The following is a 21,431-nucleotide window of genomic DNA, read 5'->3' as shown; positions in this document are numbered from 1 at the left end:
AGGCCCCCTGAAGGAGCTCCTGTTTGTTTATTCCCCTCCTTTTCGCCAGTCTCACCTCTAAAGTAACACACGTCTACTCCAAAATCCCTAAGTGTGTTCAGCCGCGTCGTGCTTTCATAGAGCTTTTCCTTTCGTCCCGGGAACCTCACTGAAATCAGGAAGTACAGAGCGAAATGGGGACAATGAGAAAGAGAACGAAATGAAGCCACGCAAGCCGAGGCGACCTTCGTTTCGGGCGTCAGGCTGGGTGGGATGCATGCGCACCTGTCTCTCGCCCCCACCAGCAACTGGCGGCTCACCTGTGGAAGCACAGCGAAGCCCTGGAGGCGCTGGAGACGGGCATCAGGAGCTCGCGGCGGCTGGAGACCATGTGCCGGGACTTCGAGCTGCAGAAGGTCTGCTACCTGCCGCTTAACACCTTCCTCCTGCGCCCGCTGCACCGGCTCATGCACTACAAGCAGGTCCTGGAGCGGCTGTGCAAGCACCACCCGCCGCACCACGCCGACTTCAGGGACTGCCGCGGTGAGCCGGGGCGGGGGGCAGGACACCGCGGGCCGGGCCTTCGTGGTCCCGCCTTCCCTTACCTTGGTCTTTCCATAAAGGACGTGGCCGTGGGCCTTAGGAGCCCCCTTCTCCTTTGATCCTGGCTGGTTTGCCGCACTTAGAGTCCGCCCCCTCTAGGCAGCATCCCTCCACCGCACTCCCTCCTTGGACTGACTACGGAAAGTGGCCTCTACCAAGTACTACTGCTGCTTGCGGCCGGGCCTTTCTGAGGTGCTGGTCACCGTCAGAAGCACCTCACTTATAATGACTCCTAGTACTCATGACCGGCCTACAAGGCGTGGCTGTTTTACATATAGGGGCTGCTGAGACCAGAGAGGTTAAGGAACATGCCCAGAGTCACACAGCTGGAAAGCAAATGACGCAGGGCCTAAACGCAGACCCCGTGTTCCTGACCATCTTCTCCTGTCAGGATGACATTACTCCCTGTCGCTGGCCCAGCGCTGGGCCAGGTACTGTGCCAGGTATCTTAGGAATAGTGACGCCTTCACTCCTTTAACAACCAACAACAACAACAACTACTGTTACCCCATTTTATAGATGAGATATGTGGGCCACTGGTGTCTCTCTCCTAAAGTATTATGAACACCTCCCATCTGTGTCCTCTTTTTCTAAATGTACCTCTTACTCTTTTGCTTAAAACCTGGGTGACACCTGGTTCCCTCAGGCTACAGTCAGAACTCCGTGCCCTGGCCCCTGGCCAGGCTCTCACACACCAGAGAGGCATTGAGCACCTGCTGTGTAGTAGGCATACAAGAGAGAAGGACACCGATGTGGCCCCATGCACAGGGCCAGCTAGTGGGCACAGAGGGCGGGACATCCGGGCAGTGCCTTACCTGTGACTTGACCCAGCTTTCAGGGCTCAGGGGGAGCTTTCTGAGGGAAAGATTATTTCAAGTTTAGATCTAACCTATAAAATATAGGAGTTTTCCTGGATAGAGTTGGGAACAGCACGTACAGAGGTCCACAGGGGACAGAGACTGTGGAACATTCCGGAAAGTAAAAGTTCTGTGTAGAACACAGAGGGATAGCAGCAGAAACGAAACTGGCCAAGTAAGCAGAGACCAGATCCCGTGGGGCCTCATGAACCCCACAAGACTGCAAAGAAGAGCAAAGGAAAGACAGGAAGGGTTTTAAGGAGGGAAATGGGGATGTGGGGCTTGTTGCAGCAGAATCAATCCCTTGGTATCTAGGATATGTAGACAAATCTCATAGGCTAGTTTTTTATTTAATTTTTTTAAAGATTTATTTGAGAGGGTGTGCTTGAGCAGAGGGAGGGGCACAGGGAGAGGGACAAGCAGACTCCCCACCAAGTACAGAGCCAGTGCGGGGCTCGATCCCACCACCCTGAGACCACCACCTGAGCCAAAACCAAAAGTCAGACACTTAATCATCCGTGCCACCCAGGCGCCCCAGCTGGCAAGTATTTCCAGACGAAACTTCCTAATGCTCGGCTTCTGTGGATTTACAGAAGCTAAAACTCGGACCAGTTGGGCGTCTGCTCCTTCGCCATCTCGGGTTCGTACCCGCGCGAGGGAGATGTGCCCGTGCTGCAAAAGACGGCTGCTTGTGTGGTTATTCTCTGCAGTCATCTTGGAAACCGTGTAATTGCTGCAGAAGGAAGAACTGGGGGGCGGGGCGGGGGGGTGCTGGTATGTCCGGTGCCCCAAAGTGTCGCACTGTCCGTGAGACTCGCTCCCAGAAGGATCCCTCCTTTGCCCCAGATTTTTCTGTGGCCCCCCTGGACTCTGTTCTTTCCAGGTGACAGGAAAGCCCTGGCGACAAAATTCCAGGTCCTCTCCTGCTTATCTCCCTACCGCTTGCTCCCCCCCCCCCCCCCCAGTTCCCGTGCCAAGTGATTCCAACCGAAGGACAGCGGTCCACCCTATAGCTACGAAGGGGCCATTTACATTTTCAAAATGCATTTGGGAAACTCAAGTAAAGCAAATAAAAACGTAATGCAAATTTTTATTTGTGAGAAATGTTTATTAGGAATAGCAGTGTTTTCCCCCAGGAGGAGGGCGTCCAACTTAGTTCAGCTACTGGGGGCTGTTACCCTGGATACCCGGGCGGCGGGGGACACCCGGGTCTGCCACTCGTGCCACTCACGCCGCGGTTTCTGTGTCTGTTCGCTTCGTCAGCTGCCCTGGCAGAGATTACGGAGATGGTAGCACAACTTCACGGTACGATGATCAAGATGGAGAATTTCCAGAAGCTGCACGAACTCAAGAAAGACTTGATTGGCATCGACAATCTCGTGATTCCGGGAAGGGTAAGCAGCTGCCTGAGGCAAAGCCAGGAAGGCCAGGTTTAAGTGACTTAAATTGGAACCTTTTGAACACGGCCTCTTGTTCTTGCTGCGAGGCAACTGGAAGACGCCTTGACCATGACAGTGTCACTCAAAAACTGTGTGTCAGAAGGAGATAAAGCAAGCCTTTGGCCTCCCGGTCTACTTTTTTCCCCCTTACCGGTTGATTGGCTAATTTACTTTCTTCCTACCAAATTCTGAGAGGATCTGAGATAGCTTATTTTAGTTTTCAAAAGTGAGGTAAATGGAAATGGAAGCCAAGGGAAAAAAAAATTTTTTTTTTAACAATTGGGTAAAATGATACAAAGGCACAGGAAGATTAGTGCCCAAAAGCACGTAAATTCCCGTGTGAGGATGAAAAGAATTTTTTTAAAAGATGCAATTTTCTGTGCATAATATAATTTTAATGCAGAATTAAAGTAAGGTTTTAGCCAGAACTGATTCTAGGAGAGATGCGCCTTCACGTAAGCGGTTCCCTCCGCCCACCCTGCCTCTCACGAAATGTAGGTCACTCAGGGGAAGCAGGGCCTCGCTGCGCGCACGCGCTCGTTGCAGGCCAGGGGGTCGCGAAAACCGGGGGCCGCCTGCCTGCTTTCAGTTCTCTTCCTAGGAAGCGATCATTACCCAGGGATCAAAGATGCGAGGTGGTACGACTCACCAGCTCTGTCCACGGGATCTTTATCCCTCGAGCGGCCCCATTTCCAAGCAGACGTCACCCAGGCTCCAAAGAAAGTTTTGGCCCCTTTGGTCTGCTGCACATCAGCCTTAATCACCTTTTTTTTTTTTTTTTTAAGATTTATTTATTTGAGCGAGAGAGAGCGTGCGCAGGCACACACGTACCCGTGAGCCGGGGGGAGGGGCCGAGGCAGAATCTCCAGCGGACTCCGCGCTGAGCGTAGAGCCCGACAGAGGGCTCGATCTCACGACCCTGAGATCACGACCTGTGCCGCCCAGCCCCGTATCTGCCTAATCTTCAGACAGGTGCTGTGTCCGGCGTGCCAGGGGCTTTCCATCTTGTCTGCCAGGCAGCTGCCCCGGGAACTTTACGTCTGTAGTGGAGGGAAGACGAGAGCATCTCCCCGTGTATTTGGGTCTTCCCGACAGGAAGCCTAATTACAAGACCGGAAAACTAGTCACGAGGGATTGTCAGAAGAGGTGTATGTGGTGGTGTATGCAGGGTGGAAATGAAGGCTGGGGCTTGCTTCAGCTCTGCCTGTGAGAACATTCTGCTGGGCCTCAGCACGTAAGAACCACGTTTACCCATCCACACGGAAGCCATAGGAAAGGCCAGTGGAATCCATGTGATTTTCTCCTAACTTGGATGTTCAAAAATACGTAGCCTGTTATGCTCCCTGGCAAAGAGACCGCCTGTAAAGAATTTTTTGGCCCCACATCGGACTCACCGCTCCGTGGGGAGTCGGCTTCTCCCTCTACCCTTCCCCCCACACACACACACCCTGCTTGTGCTGTCTCTCTCTCAAATAAATAAAATCTTTTAACAAAAAAAATTTTTTTTTAATTTTGAGGGAAGGTCCCATGGTTCTATAAAAAGAGAAGCGAATTGAAGCAGGAGGCCCCAGGCTCAGGTCCTAGCTCGCCCAGAGCTGGGCGTTTCAACCAACCAGAATGTTCCTTTCCGTAACATGGGCATCCTATGCTCTCCCTTGTAGGCCCTAAGGATCAAATGAGATTTAATGTGTAAAAATAACACAACAAATGTGACTTATTTTCTCCTCCCCCACCTCTAGTTATTTGAAGAGATTAAGCCTATACTTACTGTAAGGGTAGTGAGTCATAGGCTAGCACCGTGGGAGGCGTTTAGCTAAATATGGGTTCTGTCACTCACTGATCTTGGGCAGGTTCTAAATCATTTTGCTCCTTAGTTTCTTTATCGGAAAAATGGGGATAAATATTGAACGTACAGGCTCCCATACGGTGCTAATGTAAGCACCCAGCTGATGTCAGGCACATAGCAGGTGCTTATTATTACTTATAAAGGTGAAGTTGGAACTGGGGTGCCGCAAGTCAACCCTGAATGAAATGGTAAGGAGGGAATCAGAGGCCCTCTGGGGAACAAGTTCTAAGATGGGGTCTTCCATATACCAGGGCTAACTGATTATCATTAATTAAATTATCAGATAACCTCATGGGTAGGAAGAAAGCCCTGATTTGTCTATAGGTGGAATTTTAAGTATTGAGATTTAAAGGGGGAGCAGATCATTTTAGAGACGCCCCCTGGGCTACTGCAGTGCAGTTCCTAGCTGGGCGCAGTTCTGCTCCCCTTCCTGTGGGGGTCAGTCTGAGACCGTATCACATCCCAGAGGACAGGCTTTCCCCCACCCCCCCGAAGCATTAAGGCCACAGCACACCGGCCCGAGGCAGCCCCCCTGACGGTGTTCATCCCAAGGAGCGTGTGCCTGAGGGACAGCTCTTCCTGGGCTGGCCTTCCTGCTGGAGGAGCACATGCAGAAAGGAAGCAGGGACTGGAGGGGGGTGAGGTTCGTTTGGTTAAAACTCAGAGGTGTGGACTGGATTTCCCTCCAGAAGGAAGCAGCTGGCTCTTAAGGATACTCGGGGCCTTTCCCCAGCCCTGCACTCCGCCCTTCTGTAGTTTAAAAAGAACAATTCTAGACACAAGACATTTTCCATCCCTAGCCTCAGACATTGGTATCTGAGTCCACAACCCTTCTGCTCCCTGCCACTGAAGCCCCCCAGAACACAGGTGGGGCTCCCGTCTTCGTGCAGTGCGTGTCCCAGGGCACCTCGTCTCCCACACAGAAAACTGTCAGGCTCCCTCAGATCTGTTAGAAAACACACGTGTTCCGACTGTGCAGGTGTGAGTCCCGGTCCCACGCTCGGCTGCCTGGCCGTGGTGCCCTCCAGACATTTCCTCGGATCGCATGGTGGATGTCTGATAGGATCCATCCTGAGTTCCTGCAAGGATTTATTATATGTTCCTCTGTTGGTCCCCAAAACATGGCAGTCAAACTGCCGGCAGACATGGTCTTTGATCCACATTTCATGAAAAAAACGGAGAGCTGAGTCAGGTTGTGCAGAAGTCTATAGAATCAAAATGAGTTGGCGGAGTCCTTGGCTCAGTAGCTGTCGTGAGCACAAAAAAAATCTTGTGGCAGGTGCTCTAGAAGTCTGTTGATACGCGGCAAACTACTCCAACACGTAGCGGCTGAAAACTACTGTTCAGGATAGGTCATGGTTTTGCGAGTCAGGAATCGGGCAGGATTTAGCCAGGTGATTCTTCTCCCTGTGCACTGACGGGGTCCCAGAAGGACTGGTCTGGAGGGTCCGAGGCTGACACCTGGCAGGGACATCTGGAGGCTCAGCTGGCACTGTGCCCCACGGAGCCCGTGCGAAGCCGGCTGCCCCTGGGTTCGGGGTAGTCTTAATGCTGTGTGCCGCTCAGGGTTCCAAGAGCAAGCATTCCCAGGGACAAAGCAGAGGCTACGTGTGGTCTTATGACCTAGTCTTGGAAGTCACGTAGCATCAGGTCCACACACTGTTGGTCAAACCAGTCACCAGCCCACCCCCATCCAAGGGCAGCAGACAGAGACCCTGCCTCTACGGGAGGAACGTGAAAAAGTTCATGAACTTACAGCAGGTGTTAGAAGCAGCACGATGGAGAACAGTTTGGTGGTTCCTTAGTAAGTTAACCGTAGAATTTCCATATGACCCAGAAATTCCACTCCTCAGTATATACCCGGAAGAACTAAAAACAGGTGTTCAAACAAAAAAGTTTTAAGAAATATATGGGAAAGCACTTCCTTTTTTTTTTTTTTAAAGATTGTATTTTTGAGAGAGAAAGCATGAGCAGGGGGGAGGGGCAGAGGGCGAGGGAGAAGCAGGCTCCCTGCTGAGCAGGGAGCCTGATGCAGGGCTCCATCCCAGGACCATGAGATCATGACCTGAGCTGAAGGCAGACGCTTACCCAGGTGCCCCCTCAAACAAAAACTTGAACGTGAATGTCCACAGCAACACTGTCCATAGTAGCCAATAGGGGAAAAAACCCCAAGTGTCCATCAGGTGAGTGGATAAACACAGTATATTGTGTATCCATACCATGAAATAGGCCCGGGAAGGAAGGGGGCTCTGATACATACCCCACTGTGGATGAAATCTGAATACACGCCGAGTGGGTGAAGCCAGACACAAAAGGTCACGTGTGACAAGATTCAAATTATAGGAAGTATCCAGAATGGGCAAATCCATAAAGAAAAAAACCAAATTGGTGGGAGTCAGGTGCTAGGGAAAGGGGGAAGTGGGGAGGCCTAATGGGGGTATGGATTTCCTTTTGGGTAATGAACATTTCCAGACCTAGATAGTAGCAATGCATACACTCTGAGTGCACTAAAGGTCACAAATGGTCATTTTTATGTGTATTTTACCACAATTTTTAAAAAAATGATAGTTTTGTGGGGTTTGGGTTTTTTGGGGTTTTTTGTTTGTTTTTAAGATTCCCCAAATGACCCCTGCCCTCTAGTTTATTAATCCGGGAGGAGGAATTCCTTAGACACATTTGCTTCTGGCTGTGTTATCCTAGAGCACGGCTGCTTGTTTCCAGGAACCAGAGCTGTGAGTCATAGAGCAGTTCCTGGGTTTGTAGTCCTCCCCTCTGGCTTATCTGTCTTCTCAGTGCCCTGCTGCCACTCTGCATGTGGCCGGGGCCCCTGCCACCTCCCTTGGAGCGGTAAGCCTGCCGGGCCCAGGGATCCAGCGCAGAGCCTCTGAGCGCTGGTTTCTCTGTGAGCGGAGCTGACTGGAGTCCCTGCCTTGTGGGTTCCTGGGAGGGACAGCAGCCTTCAGTAGACAGTCACTATGATCGCCGTGGTTCTGGCCGTGAAAGGGAGCGTGGCATGAGGCCGCTGGCATGTCCCCGCTTACGCGGCTTGCACGCTCCCCGCCAACCCTCGGGCTCTGTTTGCTCTGCAGGAGTTCATCCGCCTGGGCAGCCTCAGCAAGCTCTCCGGCAAAGGGCTCCAGCAGCGCATGTTTTTCCTGGTAAGTGGCAAGAGCTGTCGGTCTTCACGGGGATGGGGGACCCCACGGGGTCACAGGGCGGGGCCCGGGCCACCTGGAAGGCAGGAGGAGTGGCCACGATCAGCGAGCTGCCGTGCAAGATTCTGAGAACATACTGTCCGCACCTGCTGTCTCACTGGAGCCCGTCCGTCTCACCCACGCTTGTCTTTGCTCCTCCAGTTCAACGACGTCTTGCTGTACACGAGCAGGGGGCTGACGGCCTCGAATCAGTTTAAAGTCCATGGACAGCTCCCGCTGTACGGCCTGACCGTGAGTATGCGCCGTGGGCACGCGATCGGGGCCCTCCCTGCGCACTGCCTGCAGGCGGCACGTCAAGCTAAAGGGAGTGGGAGTCCGCGACCTGAGGAAGGAAAAGGAGGGTCGTAACAGGCACCCTGGGGCCTGTTCGGGCTCCCCAAGAGGGGCTCAGGACACGGCTCCTCCTGCACGTGAGACGTACAGGTAATTTCTTCTAGAATCAAGTGAGGAAGCAAGCTGACGTGGCGATGAGGTATGCATCTGCCTCTCACTGCCCCTGTGGGGGGCCCCAGGGTGAAAGACAGTCGTCCCCATCCACATGGAGCGGTGGAGCCCACCCCTAGAGCGGGGGCCACCTGTCCGTCCGCAGAGATGCGCCAGTGGGCCGGTCTCCATGATGGCAGCCAGGATGCCAGGCTGCACGGGCTGATTCCCCGGCTTAGACCCCCACTCTCCTCAGTCACCGGAGAGAGGGAAGTTTACGGGCTCTGCCAAAAAGCAACTCCGTGCATTTGGACCTTCCTTTCAGCTGCCTGTGATTTTTCTGATGTGGTTCCTCTGAGCCGTAGGCAGTGTAGTGAACTTTTGAAAATGCTGCGTATCCCACTTGCCTCTTGGCAGTAACGTTACGCACGCTCGTCCCACAGATCGAGGAAAGCGAAGACGAGTGGGGCGTGCCCCACTGCCTAACCCTCCGAGGCCAGCGGCAGTCCATCGTCGTGGCGGCCAGGTAACCGGACACCCGACCTCTCCCCTGTCCACCCTTTCCCCTGCTGTGGTCTGAAATCCTGCCCTCGTCTCTTCAGCTCCAGGTCCGAGATGGAAAAGTGGGTTGAGGATATCCAGATGGCCATCGATTTGGCAGAGAAAAGCAGTGGCCCCACCCCCGAGTTCCTGGCCAGCAGCCCCCCTGACAACAGTAAGTGAGGGGGGGGGCCCTTCCTGGTGTCACACGGGCACGTTGCCTCCAGGAGCTAGCCGTGGCGGGTGGGACAGCTCTGGCTCACAGAGGGGGGACATCCTGTTGCATTTAAAAATCACCAGGTGGGCCCCATCTCTGTGATTGACATTTGTGTTTTTTTATTTCTAATTTTTTATTACGTATGTACAAAATCATGTAATTAGAAGTTCATAAAATAGAAAAAGAGAAGTCCCTCTAATCCAAGTACTTTAATATAGCTGCTGTTATCAATTTGACATGTCCTATTTTTTTCTATACATGTTTTTTTTCAAATTTTTATTTAAATTCTAGTTAGTTAACGTACAGTGCAGCATTGGCTTTAGGAGTAGAATTCAGTGACTCGGCAATTGCATACAACACCCAGTGCTCATCACAGGTGCCCTCCTGAACACCCATCCCCCGTCCAGCCCATCCCCCACCCACCTTCCTCCGTCCACCCTGTTTGTCGTCTGTAGTTGAGAGTCTCCTATGGTTTGTCTCCCTGTTTCCCCCCGCCATGTTCATGTTTTGTTCCTTAAATTCCACGTATGAGTGAAATCATATGGTATTTGTCTTTCTCTGACTTCTTTCACTTAGCCTCATACCCCCTAGGTTCATGCACGTCTTTGCAAATGGCAAGATTCCGCCCTTTCTGATGGCTGAGTGATATCCCGTTGTCTAGATACACCACCTCTTTGTCCGTTCATCTGGGCTCTTTCCATAGTTTGGCTATGTTGACAGACATTTGTGTTTAATAAAACTAAAAATGAAGGAACCTCCACTTCCTGAAATTAAAACACCCCCTAGAACAGTGTGAGGGAGCAGGGAGGTCATCTTTTCTGGGCCAGCATCGCCGCCTGTCACGTAGAGTGCCGGCAGTAGGGAGAGGAACCCAGGCCGTCCGTGCTGGGCGAGCACCACAGGCCCCGGTGCCCAGGTGTGTTGGGGGCTCCCTGGCAGAGGGGCTGGTGGGACACCCCCCTGAGGGTGGGACCCTGACCAGCAGATGGCTGCTAGCGTGACTTCCTGCTCGGGGGGTGCACGGGGCTCCCCAGGTGAGTGCCCCCGGCTGTCCCGCCCCGTTCAGCACCTGGGAGGGTCCGGGAAGGGTCCTTCTCCTGGCAACGATCTGAAGCACCGCCTTTTGTCACATCCTGCAGAGTCCCCGGATGAGGCCGCTGTGGCCGACCAGGAGTCGGAGGACGACCTGAGTGCCTCGCGCACGTCGCTGGAGCGCCAGGCCCCCCATCGTGGCAACACCATGGTGCACGTGTGCTGGCACCGCAACACCAGCGTCTCCATGGTGGACTTCAGCGTCGCCGTGGAGGTACGGCCCCTGGCGCGGCGGAGGGTGCCCTGTGCGGGCGGAAGTCAGCTGCAGGTGGCAGCGCGGGGAAGCAGGGACAGTGGGGCCGTGTGGGCTGTAGCTCGCGGGAGAACTGCCGGGACCGGCCACACAAGCGTGCTGGGGTCTCTGCCCATGGGCGCCTTCCAGCAGAGGCGCTGGGCCACCTTAAAACCCGAAAGCCTCTGAATCCCTAAATGGGCCTGGCCCAGAACACATCACAGGAGATGGGGAGCCAAGGACGGCGGAGGGCTTGCTCCTGAGCCAGCAGTGCTGGGGACGTGCCAGACAGCTCTTGATGGCGAGTCCATAGGGTCTGGGACAGTTCTCTGGGTGTGACTGTCACGGTTCCTCGGCGCCGTGTTTGCCGAGTTGCCCTGCTGCAGACAGTGGCCTAAAGCCCCATGAGCACCCGTGTGCGATGCAGGCCCGGGGTGACAGGTGCGCCGCTTGGGTTCCCCTGGTGCCAGGCCTTCCTGGCGGCTGGCAGTGAGCGGCCCCTCTCCTCCGACTGCACAGGGACGGGCAGAGTCTGTCCCTCTGCCCAGCTCACTGTACTCGCGTCCTCCCTCCCTTCACTTTGGAGCTAGAGATTCTCCCAGGCACTGGGCAGGGTGGGGATCTTTCCAGCACGGAGGGAGCTGGGAAGAACCAGCGACCGTCTGGTGGGCAGGGACCCCTGGGCCCATCTCGTGTCCAGCTGGCCCGAGGAAACTGGAGGAGTGCATCAGTGGGGGAGAAGGGGCCTCTGCTGCACTCGATACCCAGCTTCCCGGCCCGTGGTTAGGACCGTCAAACATGGGAAGCCGGCAGGCTGGAAACCTCTGCCAGCCTAGAAGCGCTAAGACCACTCAACAAGGCAGCAACCCCTGAAGTCAGGTGGTCCTGGCGGCCCGGACACTGTTAAGGCCAGCTCCTTTGAGGGGACAGGTGTGTGTACGGAGCCGGTCAGCAAACCGGCCCGCGGGCACATCCCACCTGGCCTTGGCTGGTCACAGCCCGTGAGCTAAGAACAGAGTTTGGCGTTAATTGGCTGCGACACGTATCTGTCTTTGCCGCTTGGCCTCATGAGCCTCGACTGCACATTACCTGGTCCGCCCAGGAAGTCGGTCGGCCCCCGTAGGGTGGACCTCGAGCCCCCGGGGAATAACGCAGGTGAACTAAGCGTGGAATTGGCTCGTCTGTCCCTCTGCGAGTTCCCCCATCCTTGCCAGGTCCCCCCTCGCCAGGCCCTTTGGTCCCACTGAGCGATGGGAGAGGGTGGCAGTCCCTTCCCTCCTGACTCCGCTGCTCCTGCTGGACTCCTGCAGGTGGAGAGGAGTATTGGGGATATTTGGGGAAGATGTGAAGAGGTGCTGGGTGCAACCCAAAGGTTGTGGGCAAGCCAGGAGCCCCGGGGTCCACATTCGACGTGGGGGTCTGGTGCTGGGAGAGCCAGTGGAGCGTTCTCGTGTTCTGGATCGGAGTTGGCAGGCGCTAGAGGCCTGGGGAGAGGGGGGCAATTTGGGTCCCGGGGGGGACCAGGAGGGAAGGGACAGCACGGAGACAGAATCACGGTGGGGTCTCTGACTCTCCTGGGCTGCCCTAACACCAGCTGCTTCACACAAGGGAAGCTCATCCCCTTGGGGTGCTAGAAGCTGAGGAAGGGCCCTCCCATGCCTCGCCCCCAGCTTCCGGTATTTGCCACCATCCTTGGTGTCTCTTGGCTTCTAGACACATCACCCCATCTCGGCCTCCATCCCCCTTGGTGTCCACGTGTGTCTGTGTTTGTATCTTATAAGGACACTGGTTACTGCATGAAAAAGCCACCCTACTCCAGTAGGACCGCGTCTTAACTCTGACATCTGCAAAGACTCGATTTCCAAATAAGTCCCATCCACAGGCTTTGGACTGGAACAACTCTGGGGGGGGGGGGGGGATGCAATCCGATGCAGAATAAAGGCTGAGCAGCATGTGAGCCAGGACCTGGCAGAGCAGAGGCCTTCCCTCCCTTGGGGAGTCCAGGAGAGGCAGCCACCGTGCGAGGGAGCGGGGGAACAGGGCGTCGGCTGGCTATGGGTCGAGGATGTTGACCTGTCTGGTAAGGGCAGCAGAGGACAACTGCTCCAGGTCAGACAGACCTAAGTCATCCCCCCGTGGGTTCAGCCTCTCGAGAAAAGAGGCGGCAGGGCTTCGGTGCCATGTGACCTGAGAAGGAGACAGAAGTGTGGCTGAGCGAAGCCAACAGGAGTGGGAGTTTGCGTGCAGCCGGTGACACCAGGAAGCTGCTAGGATGGGCAAGCAAGGAGAGGGCACTCCGTTCCGAGTGTGAGCGTGGCGTGTCCAGGACGAGGTGGCAGCGCAGGTTAGAGCCGCCCGTGCACCTGCCCGAATCTGGGTCACAGCGTGCCGAGCGCACTGTGGGGACTGCATCAAGAGGAGGAGCTTTCAGACTCTAGCTGGAGGGAGCGGGTTCCGCAGGAGAGCGTGCGCCCCTCCTTCCTTTGGTGTGACTCGGAATCGTGTCTGAGGCTCCCCCAATTCTGCTTGCTGCCATCACCTGCTTGGCACTCAGCAGCCCATTTTCTTGTCACATTCGCCCGTGGGTGAGTGGCAGACGGTGATGGGACGCTCTGCCTGGAACTCCTGCCGTTGGCGGGGACCCACAGGTCTGTGGGGCTCTCTGCCTGCTGTGTTCTTTCAGCCCGAGGCCCTGTTCGCTTCTGTCTGCCCATCAGACAGACAGCAACTCCAGGACAGAGACACTGAACCTTCTCTCCTCCTGGCACAGGGACCTAACTTACATAACTACCTTAAAGATGCTTGCTGGAAGAATAAAGCAGACTCGGGTATTTTTCATATAGTAATTTGCCCATTTGACCACCAAGTTGTGAGACTGTCCCCAACATCCGTTTCCTGCTTTCAGTCTCCGTGGTAATGAGCGACCGGCTCTGCAGCCCCAATGGGCAGGCAGTCTGGTCCCCACCGTGTCCACCTGGGGAATGCCCGTCTGTTGGGCTCACTGTCCCGTTAGGGGGCAGTCACAGGTGGAGGCCTTCTGCTGCAGGCCAGCGTTCCGGCCGATGCCACCAGATGGCGCGTGGGCCCTGACAGCGTGTCGTCCAGGGGTGATGGATCTTTTCCTGCGGCACCAGGCTGGGTCTCTGGTCGGAAATCGGGGGAGCACCCAGTTCCCTCTGTAGGGGAGGATCCCTGGGCGAGGTGCAGCACTGCGGGCGGCCTGCGTGTCATCTCTCCCTGGGACAGCAGGCACAGTGGACGAGGCATGATGTACTCCTACCTGGGACACCCCGATTAACAACTGAGGTCACCACAGGAGGATGTCGGTTACCCTCTGATAGGGACAAGAGTTCAATCAGGCTCAGAGAGTGGACCCACCGGGAGCACAGGCTGTCCCCCTAAGGCAGACGTAGGAAGCGTCTGGCGGGACCCCAGCTAGAAGCCCCAACCGGAGTCCCCGGGGACACGGGCATGCTTGTCTTGCAGAATCAGTTGTCTGGGAACCTGCTGAGGAAGTTCAAGAACAGCACCGGCTGGCAGAAGCTGTGGGTGGTGTTCACGAACTTCTGCCTGTTCTTCTACAAGTCTCACCAGGTAAGTGCCGCACCCTGGGCAGACGGTCGTAAGGCGGCGGGGGGGGGGGGGGGGGGGGGCAGCCTTCTTCCGGAAGGACGAAGAACCAGGCACTCCAGCTACCCAGGCCTGGGTAAGTGAAGGGAGGAGCCCTGCGGCCTTGGAAAGGGCCACCGGCTGCTGGTTGAACACAGGAGGGGGGAGGACCTGCCTGCGGGACAAGAGGCTGCGGCTAGCCCCCCCCCCACGCCTGTGGCCACCGCTCCAAAGCCCCCTTCTGTTGACTCCGCCCAGGACAATCACCCCCTGGCCAGCCTGCCCCTGCTCGGCTACTCCCTCACCATTCCCTCAGAGGCTGAGGACATCCACAAAGACTACGTGTTCAAGCTGCATTTCAAGTCCCATGTGTATTACTTCAGGGCTGAAAGCGAATATACATTTGAAAGGTAATGACCCCCTCCGCCCAGGCACCTCCAGAAAAAGGCCCCTCCTTTCTCCCCAGAGAGCGCAGTGGACGAGGCTCTGCAGGGAGCAGCTACTCACTGCCCCCTGGGGGCCTGGGCACTTACTTCCAAAAGGTCCTTGAACTTTGGGGGGAGGAAGGTGGTCCCCTCTGCCTGACACCTGTATCCACCTCTATTCTCCTAGAACCAAAGTCTTCCCTGGCTGAATAATGTCAGCTGTTAACCTGTAAGCGTCAAGTTAATGCTAAACACGGCGCACTTTTTTTTTACATCTGTCACGTGTGTTTTTAGTGTCCGGAGTATTTAGTCAGAACGTGCCCGATTGTGCTAGGGCCGAAAGACCACCCGAGGACGGGAACATATCCTAGTGCTTCTCAGGGTTACCTTATTAGTAAGACCATCTGCATGCCAGAATGGGGCCCAGGAGCCGTAATCTTCAGAGTAAGATGGAAAGACCCAGACTATCACATTTGACCAATTCCAGACCATTCCTGAAATTTAAAATAGAAATTCTGGGCCCCCAGGCATTGGATCTTATAGCTGGTGTCACTGTTCAAGCACCCACGTGGGCAGGCCAGACAGGGCCAGGGGTCCCCAGCCCCCTTAGGGAGAAACGGCTCTCCGAGCCGTGCTGAGAGGACCAGAACACGTTTCTCCGCTACCCCCCCATCCTGTGAGCCCGCTAGTGGAAGGGGCAACGGCACGGTGGTGGGAAACCAAGTTGTTTAAGCCTCCCCACACCGCACTTCCTAAGTACACTGCTTGAAAAGTGAGCCCGGGGGGGAATCTTGTCACTGTGGCGGCAAGGACCGTTGAGCCTTGTAGTGACAAGATCCTAAAAAGACCAGTGATAAGCCCTACTCCCCGTTTCTCACCCCAGGCACTGCTGACATGGGGGACCGTTTAATTCTCTGGAGGGGTGGGGAGCCCGGGCCTGTGCGTTAGAGGATGGAGAGCCGCACCCCCTCCCTGGACACCCCAAAACGCCTCCAGACCTTGTCCACCGGCGTTTTTGACAGCAGCCAATGTACGGCAAATACTCGAATGCAGAAAACAGGCCGCAGGCCGACGGCCAGCAGAGCGGGGAGCGGGCTGCTGCCTCAGCCTGTGTCCTAGGGCTTCTGCTGCTCCACAAATTGAGCGCCCAGGCCTGGGGTTCTCAAACTGCTCCTCAGGCACACCTCGAGGAACCCTTACCTTGCTCCCGTGCATTTGGGTGCCAAGAGTTCGAGACCCCTTCTGCTGAACTAGCACGTCACAAACCAGGCCCCAGTCCGCCGTGCTGTGGTTTTGTGAGTAGTGAGGCATGTTGAGTATCACGAAGCTGTTAGAAGAAAAAGTCCTGTGCAGGTTTAGAGAACGCGGCCCTTGACCCCGTTTTGTCTTCCGGTCTCAGGTGGATGGAGGTGATCCGCAGCGCGACCAGCTCCGCCTCCCGCGCCCCCATCCTGAGTCACAAGGAGTCTCACGTGTATTGATGGCGACGGGCTCGGCGGTGGCTGCTCTCCCGGGAGACACTGCCCATCCTCTGTATTAACAGAGCCCAGTAAAATTAATACCTGTCTGGAAAACCGAAACCCGGTTTTACAGCAGCTCTCCTCTGTCTCCGCAAAACCGTCTTTAACCTTGTCTTTCCAAGCTGTTCCTTTGTCATCGGAACGGAACGGTGCTCCCGCCTCCGATGCTGGTGGCCCTGCGTCTGTCCTCCTCCTGGTGGGCTGCTTCTAGCTTGTGCCAGTATTAAAACCTTGTCGCTAAGAGGGTGCCAAATGACCGTTTTTCTTCCCCAACTGCACCTTCAAAGCAGTACGACCACATCCGTTCCACCAAAACACAGGGCAAGTGCTCTTCTTTTTCTTAAAAAAACTAGGCTGGTGCATTTTAAAAAAAAATTTTCCAAGGTTTGTGATACGCATGGCACAGTCTTAAATGAGATCATTTTCAGATTTCGTTTTTTCAATCTTTCTACTTTTATAATAATAGCAAGCTAGTAGGGTCTACTTCTCGGATTAACAGAAGGATTTGCAGCACACTACGTACGTTCTTGGGGTTTTATGCTCCAGTGCAACGCTGTTCTTGGCACAAGCTGACCAAACTGTTTGTTTCCGTGATTCCTCTTTCCGAAGGGTAGTGGGGGGGTCCTCGGGGCGGAGCAGCAGAGTTCCAGCCCGAGGTCTGCGCTTTCCCTGTCCCAGGAGTGCCGTGTACGACGGAAGACCGCAGCTGTGGTGTTCGCTGTCTTGTCTCACAAGCATGAGAACCTGTGTGTCTGTGGTCAGGGCCATTTGTGATATGTGACGTTACGGAGGGTCGTCGTGAGCTTCCAGGGGCCGCGGAAGCACCATGACGCGAGGGGCGAGGCCCCCTGGCCCCCGTGCTCATACCTATATCCTGCAACTGTGGTTGGGAACTGCACATTCGGTAGTAGTATATATTGTGCCTGTCTTCAAGAACATTCTTTTCTCCTGTTTGTTTATACTCACCCCCCCATCCCCCAGGCATGGGGTATCAACAGTATGACCTTGCACATCCTTGACAGTTGGACTACACAGGGAATGTGGCTCCAGGACCAGCTGGGCCCACTAGTCACAACCCGTTTGCCTATTCTCTGTGGAGATCGGGTGGCTGCTATTCCCTAGTATTCTTAAACCCTTTCTGACACAGTCCAGAGGGGGCGACCCATCCACCCGGTGGCTCCCGGTGCCTGCACCCCAGCCGGCAAAGCCGGGACTGGTGTGCGTGGACGCGACAGTGAACCCCTGGATGAGGAGCTCGAGATGTGTTCATCGTCTGCCTTACAGTGTGTACCGGATGGTTTTAAGTACTAACAAAAGGGAATAAAAATACCTCACGCCACAATCCAGCATATTGAAGTTTTAAGGCAAAACATTACCAACCTTGTCTAGTCTTTATTTCCGTCTGATGCGGGCGGGTTGCAGGGACAGAGCTGTCCGGGGGGGACGTGGCCGGTCCCTGTGGTGGGGAGCGAGCAGACTTAGCCACGGACGAGACGGCGTGGCACTGGGGAGGCAGAATCTTGCCGGGAGCCTGTCCGTGGCTATAAAAGGACTAAAACCCAAGGGATGAAAGCAAAGACCGGGAGGGGGCTCCCGTCCACGTCCTTTGTGAAAAGGGGCCCCTGGAGACCAGCTATGTCCCAGAGGCTTCTCCCACACCCCAGCAGCAGGACCGGCTCCCGGGTGAGTGTAGGGTGCAGCTGATGGGACAGAGGCAGTCTCGGGAAAATTCTCCCCTAGAAACCACCAGTCCCGGGATTCTACAAGGCTTGGGGATGAGGTGGTCTAGTTCAGTGGCTCCGAGTGATCCCAAACCACTTCGGTGCTGGTGCTGCTCTATTCGTACCTCTGGGGTCCCCTGTGACTTTGAAGTGTAAATCATGTGGGCCATGTTCACCACTCCAAGCTGCCGCGACCATGGGGGAGTTTCAGAGACACCCCGTGTCTCCGTCCGTTCGGGCGACTGTAACAGAACTACCAGAAAAGTACGTATCTCACAGTCCTGGAGGCAGGAAGCCGCCAGATCAAGGTGCCGGCAGATTGTCTGGCGAGGGCCTTCCTGGTTCACAGTCCGCTGTCTTCTCGCTGGGTCCTCACAGGGCGGAAGGGAGGAGGGTCTGGGGGGGCACGGGGGCTCTTAAAGAGTCACTAATCCCATCACGGGTACTCCGCTCTCCTGACCTCATCACCTCCCAATACCACCGCACTGGGGTTAGGATTCTAACATACACGTGGGGGGGGGGGGGGCATTCAGCCTATTCCCTCTACGCTCACAAGACAGAACTACAGAAACGGGCTGGGAACGTACCGCCCCGCGTGACCGCTCCCGTGCTGATGAACGCACCACGCAGGACTCCCCACTTACTACCATATTTGACAGCAGAAACAGAGAAGCCAAAAACAGCTTTTTAAGGAAACAGAAAAGGCTCATAAATGGACGTTCTGCCGGAAGAAAGGTACAAAATGCCGCATGAACTGCACAGACACCTCACGAGACTGACGACGACAGAGCTGCTGGATTCAGACGGCGTGTGGTGTGCGGTTACATCGAGACAGGCGCGAGGCCAGCTCTGGGAGGCCAAGGCGGCCACCTCGCTTGCAGCCAGCCAGCCAGGACACGGGAAAGGCCATTTCTAGAAGGCATGAAGACCCAGCCAGACAGCCCCCTGCCTCCGTTTCCACGAGGCGGTAGCTGTGCTCCCCGGAGGTGTCTGCCAGGCCGCGTGCAGTCTGAGCGGGTTAGCAGCAGCCGGGACAGGGGCCATCGGGGGGGCCTCCGAGTGCCAGCAAATCCCAGACGCCGGCCCCCCAGGTCTGGCTCCGTGGCGGAGCTTCCGTCGTGCGAGACAGGTTCCGCCAGCTCTGTACGGACGAGGCTACCCCACGGCCGGGCCCTGGCCCATGAGGCGGCCCTTGAGAGGGCACACGTCCCATGTGCCCTCAGAACCAGACCTCGGCCCGCATGTCTACGGAAGGCGGAAGCCCGACGAGACGGGGGAAGAGATCCGCTTCATACACCTCAAACCGCTCCTTCCCCAGGAAGCTTCATCACCGAAAGATGCCCACGTAAGCTCGAGAAGGATCTCCTGCCTTCCCTGGGGGGCGGCGCGGTGCTGACCGTCCGGGGACTGCAGGCGGTGCGCTAACCACTGCGCCCACACGCTCCATCGGAACCCGGGCTTCCCGCACTGGAGACCGGCTTCGGCATGCCGTCCTGACGTCCCCGTCCACGTGCAAAGGTGCCAACTCTGGGAAGGCTGCTGTCAACACCGGCTGGCCGAGGACCAGGAGAGCAGCGCCCTCTGGAGAACTCCGTGACACCGCTTCATGGGGTTCTCCCACAACGAACCAACCGACCCTGGGCTGGCGCCTCACACAGGGAAACGCATCGCTCCCTCATACAAAATACTCGGTAGTAACACAACACGAAACATCCTCAGGTGTCACCACCCTAACGTCCCTGCTGCCGAAGGACACGCCACGTAAGAATCAGCAATTCGGTTCCATTTCCCCTAATTAAAATGTACCCCTTATAGAAATTAATCATTCAAGCTTCTAATAAAAAAAAATGACTTAATTTTAGGCTTTTAAAAATGACACTCCATTAACAGATCTAAACAATACGCACACACTCAAACCTCTCTGGCTCTAGGCCTCTGTCCTCTTCCCGTAGCCCAGGCCACTGGGGCGGCAGATACCGAACCTTCTTCATCCCAAAGTTTACCCAGTAACGTCCTTGCTTCCAAAAATCCTTTGTCTTCCCCTCAGGAACGGCAACACCAAGAGAGGACGATGATCCGCGTCAACAAATGTAACATGACGCCACATGTGCTTAGGCACTCTCACCCCAGAGAAAGGATTCCTCCTGCCTCCCACCCGGGCCAGCAGGGCCATGCCACAGGCCAAGAGAAATACAGGCCCCCGGCTGACGGACGGCAGCCCCGCGCTCCTGCAAGAAAACACACCACCCTTAATCACGGCGCAGGGCAAGAGCACACCATTTCACAAATCGGCAGGCTCCAGCGTGTTTTCTCAATGACCAATTCTTTGAAAGTTGCACAGAGAACCGACCTGGCCACTCGGCATTCTGAATGTGGGCACTTCTTTCTGGAAGTGCTGAATTTCTCATCTTCTCTCTCTCTCTCACACACACACACACACACACACACACTCACTCACTCAACATGACAGCTACACTGCCCTCTGAAGAGCCACGTTTCAAGGAAAAGTATGCAAAATAAGTGTGTTATAAAATTTATTCGTGTAAGCATTCAGACATTTTTAGGTGGGCAAGATGATATGCGGATTTCACTACGAGGCGCGACAGAAAATCCTACTGGGAAGGACGGGAGAGCTGGCGCGGGGCCGGCAGTGGCACGATTTCAAACAAACGTGAAGACGAGAGCACTTCATCAGGGAGAAACTTAAAATAATAATTTAAAGCTTCATGAGGCAAGATATGTTCCAATTTAAAACACTAAGAAATAGTACCATCAAATGAAAGGAAATCAACCTGTACGTGTACCAAAAGGGCCGTCGGGCAAACAAGGGGGATTTGCATTTGCGGAGGTACAAAGAGGAGTGTTCGTAAGAGGGGCATGAAGTAAGATTAATGGCAAACCCTGCAAATACAAAATAAAACCCAAATCACTGACCACAGAATTCAAAATTTACATGTAATAAAGGCAAGGCAATAGACTCAAGTTATGGCCTGTCAAATATTTACTCCACTGACATTATCTACAGAAGCACTTGGCCAATTTGTACACAGTGATTCCTGATGCACGCCGAAAGGGTTTCCGTAAAAATGACGCTATATACAAATCTGTACACTGACCCGCCAGAGCGATTCTCCGTCTCCCGCGGAGGGGGAGTCACCCACTTAAAGCAGGGTACCTGAGACTTCATTTCTTCAGTTGCCTTGTCACGATCCCAAATATACATTTCAGGGTTTGTGTTTGTTTTTAAAGACACTTTCCTTGATATGTGCACGATGGCTAAAATTAAAAAACAAGAACAAGAAAATAAAATGATCGCTTGCAGGAGCCGACCCTCCCCCACACCGCACCAAGCGACTCCGTCTGGCGGAGGCCGGCGAGGGGGGCCGCGCGCCCGGGCCGGTGGGCACCCGCGGCTGGGGAGGTGGGGGGGCCCTGGATGGCACGCCGCTGCAGCGGGGTCAGCAAAGGCTCTCGTGGACGTTTTCGGAGGAGGAGGAGGATGAAGAAGAAAAAAGAAAAACAAAACCCCAAATGCCAAAGGAATTTCAGTGGGTTGAAGTTCCTCCACCACTTAGAGAGTATCTAGGGAAAAAGAAAACAAGAGAAACGGAAGTGAATACATGTCATTTCTGTAACCCCCGTGTGAAAAGTCACCACCACCAAAATCCTCGTATTACCAGACAATCCCAGGTCATGAAAAACTAGGTGGAGCC

The 21,431-nt window shown here is 55.0% G+C and overlaps 2 protein-coding genes across 8 annotated transcripts in view; one reads left to right on the top strand and one right to left on the bottom strand.

Annotated features, from left to right (window-relative positions):
• FARP1 (FERM, ARH/RhoGEF and pleckstrin domain protein 1) overlaps positions 1–17,372 on the top strand; it is a 267,299-nt gene extending 249,927 nt beyond the window's left edge. For all 6 annotated transcript variants that reach the window (XM_045810988.2, XM_087865037.1, XM_045810987.2 and 3 more), the window contains 10 exons: positions 285–522; positions 2,703–2,833; positions 7,814–7,882; positions 8,081–8,170; positions 8,806–8,888; positions 8,965–9,077; positions 10,259–10,425; positions 13,930–14,037; positions 14,311–14,462; positions 15,877–17,372. In XM_045810988.2, coding sequence (XP_045666944.2) covers positions 285–522; positions 2,703–2,833; positions 7,814–7,882; positions 8,081–8,170; positions 8,806–8,888; positions 8,965–9,077; positions 10,259–10,425; positions 13,930–14,037; positions 14,311–14,462; positions 15,877–15,958 — 1,233 coding nt within the window. In that variant the 3' untranslated portion in view covers positions 15,959–17,372. The remainder of the gene's footprint in view (positions 1–284; positions 523–2,702; positions 2,834–7,813; positions 7,883–8,080; positions 8,171–8,805; positions 8,889–8,964; positions 9,078–10,258; positions 10,426–13,929; positions 14,038–14,310; positions 14,463–15,876) is intronic.
• Positions 17,373–21,088: 3,716 nt separating this feature from the next.
• The window catches only part of STK24 (serine/threonine kinase 24), a 112,656-nt gene continuing 112,313 nt past the window's right edge, over positions 21,089–21,431 (bottom strand). For both annotated transcript variants that reach the window (XM_045810991.2, XM_045810990.2), the window contains exon 11: positions 21,089–21,300. In XM_045810991.2, coding sequence (XP_045666947.1) covers positions 21,264–21,300 — 37 coding nt within the window. In that variant the 3' untranslated portion in view covers positions 21,089–21,263. The remainder of the gene's footprint in view (positions 21,301–21,431) is intronic.

This window comes from Ursus americanus, chromosome 10 (genome assembly GCF_024610735.1).
Source record: "Ursus americanus isolate L20-20 chromosome 10, mUrsAme1.1.p, whole genome shotgun sequence".
Taxonomy (NCBI): Eukaryota; Metazoa; Chordata; class Mammalia; order Carnivora; family Ursidae; genus Ursus; species Ursus americanus.
Note: the sequence above shows the minus strand (reverse complement) of the source record. Positions and strands in the feature narration are given on the sequence as shown.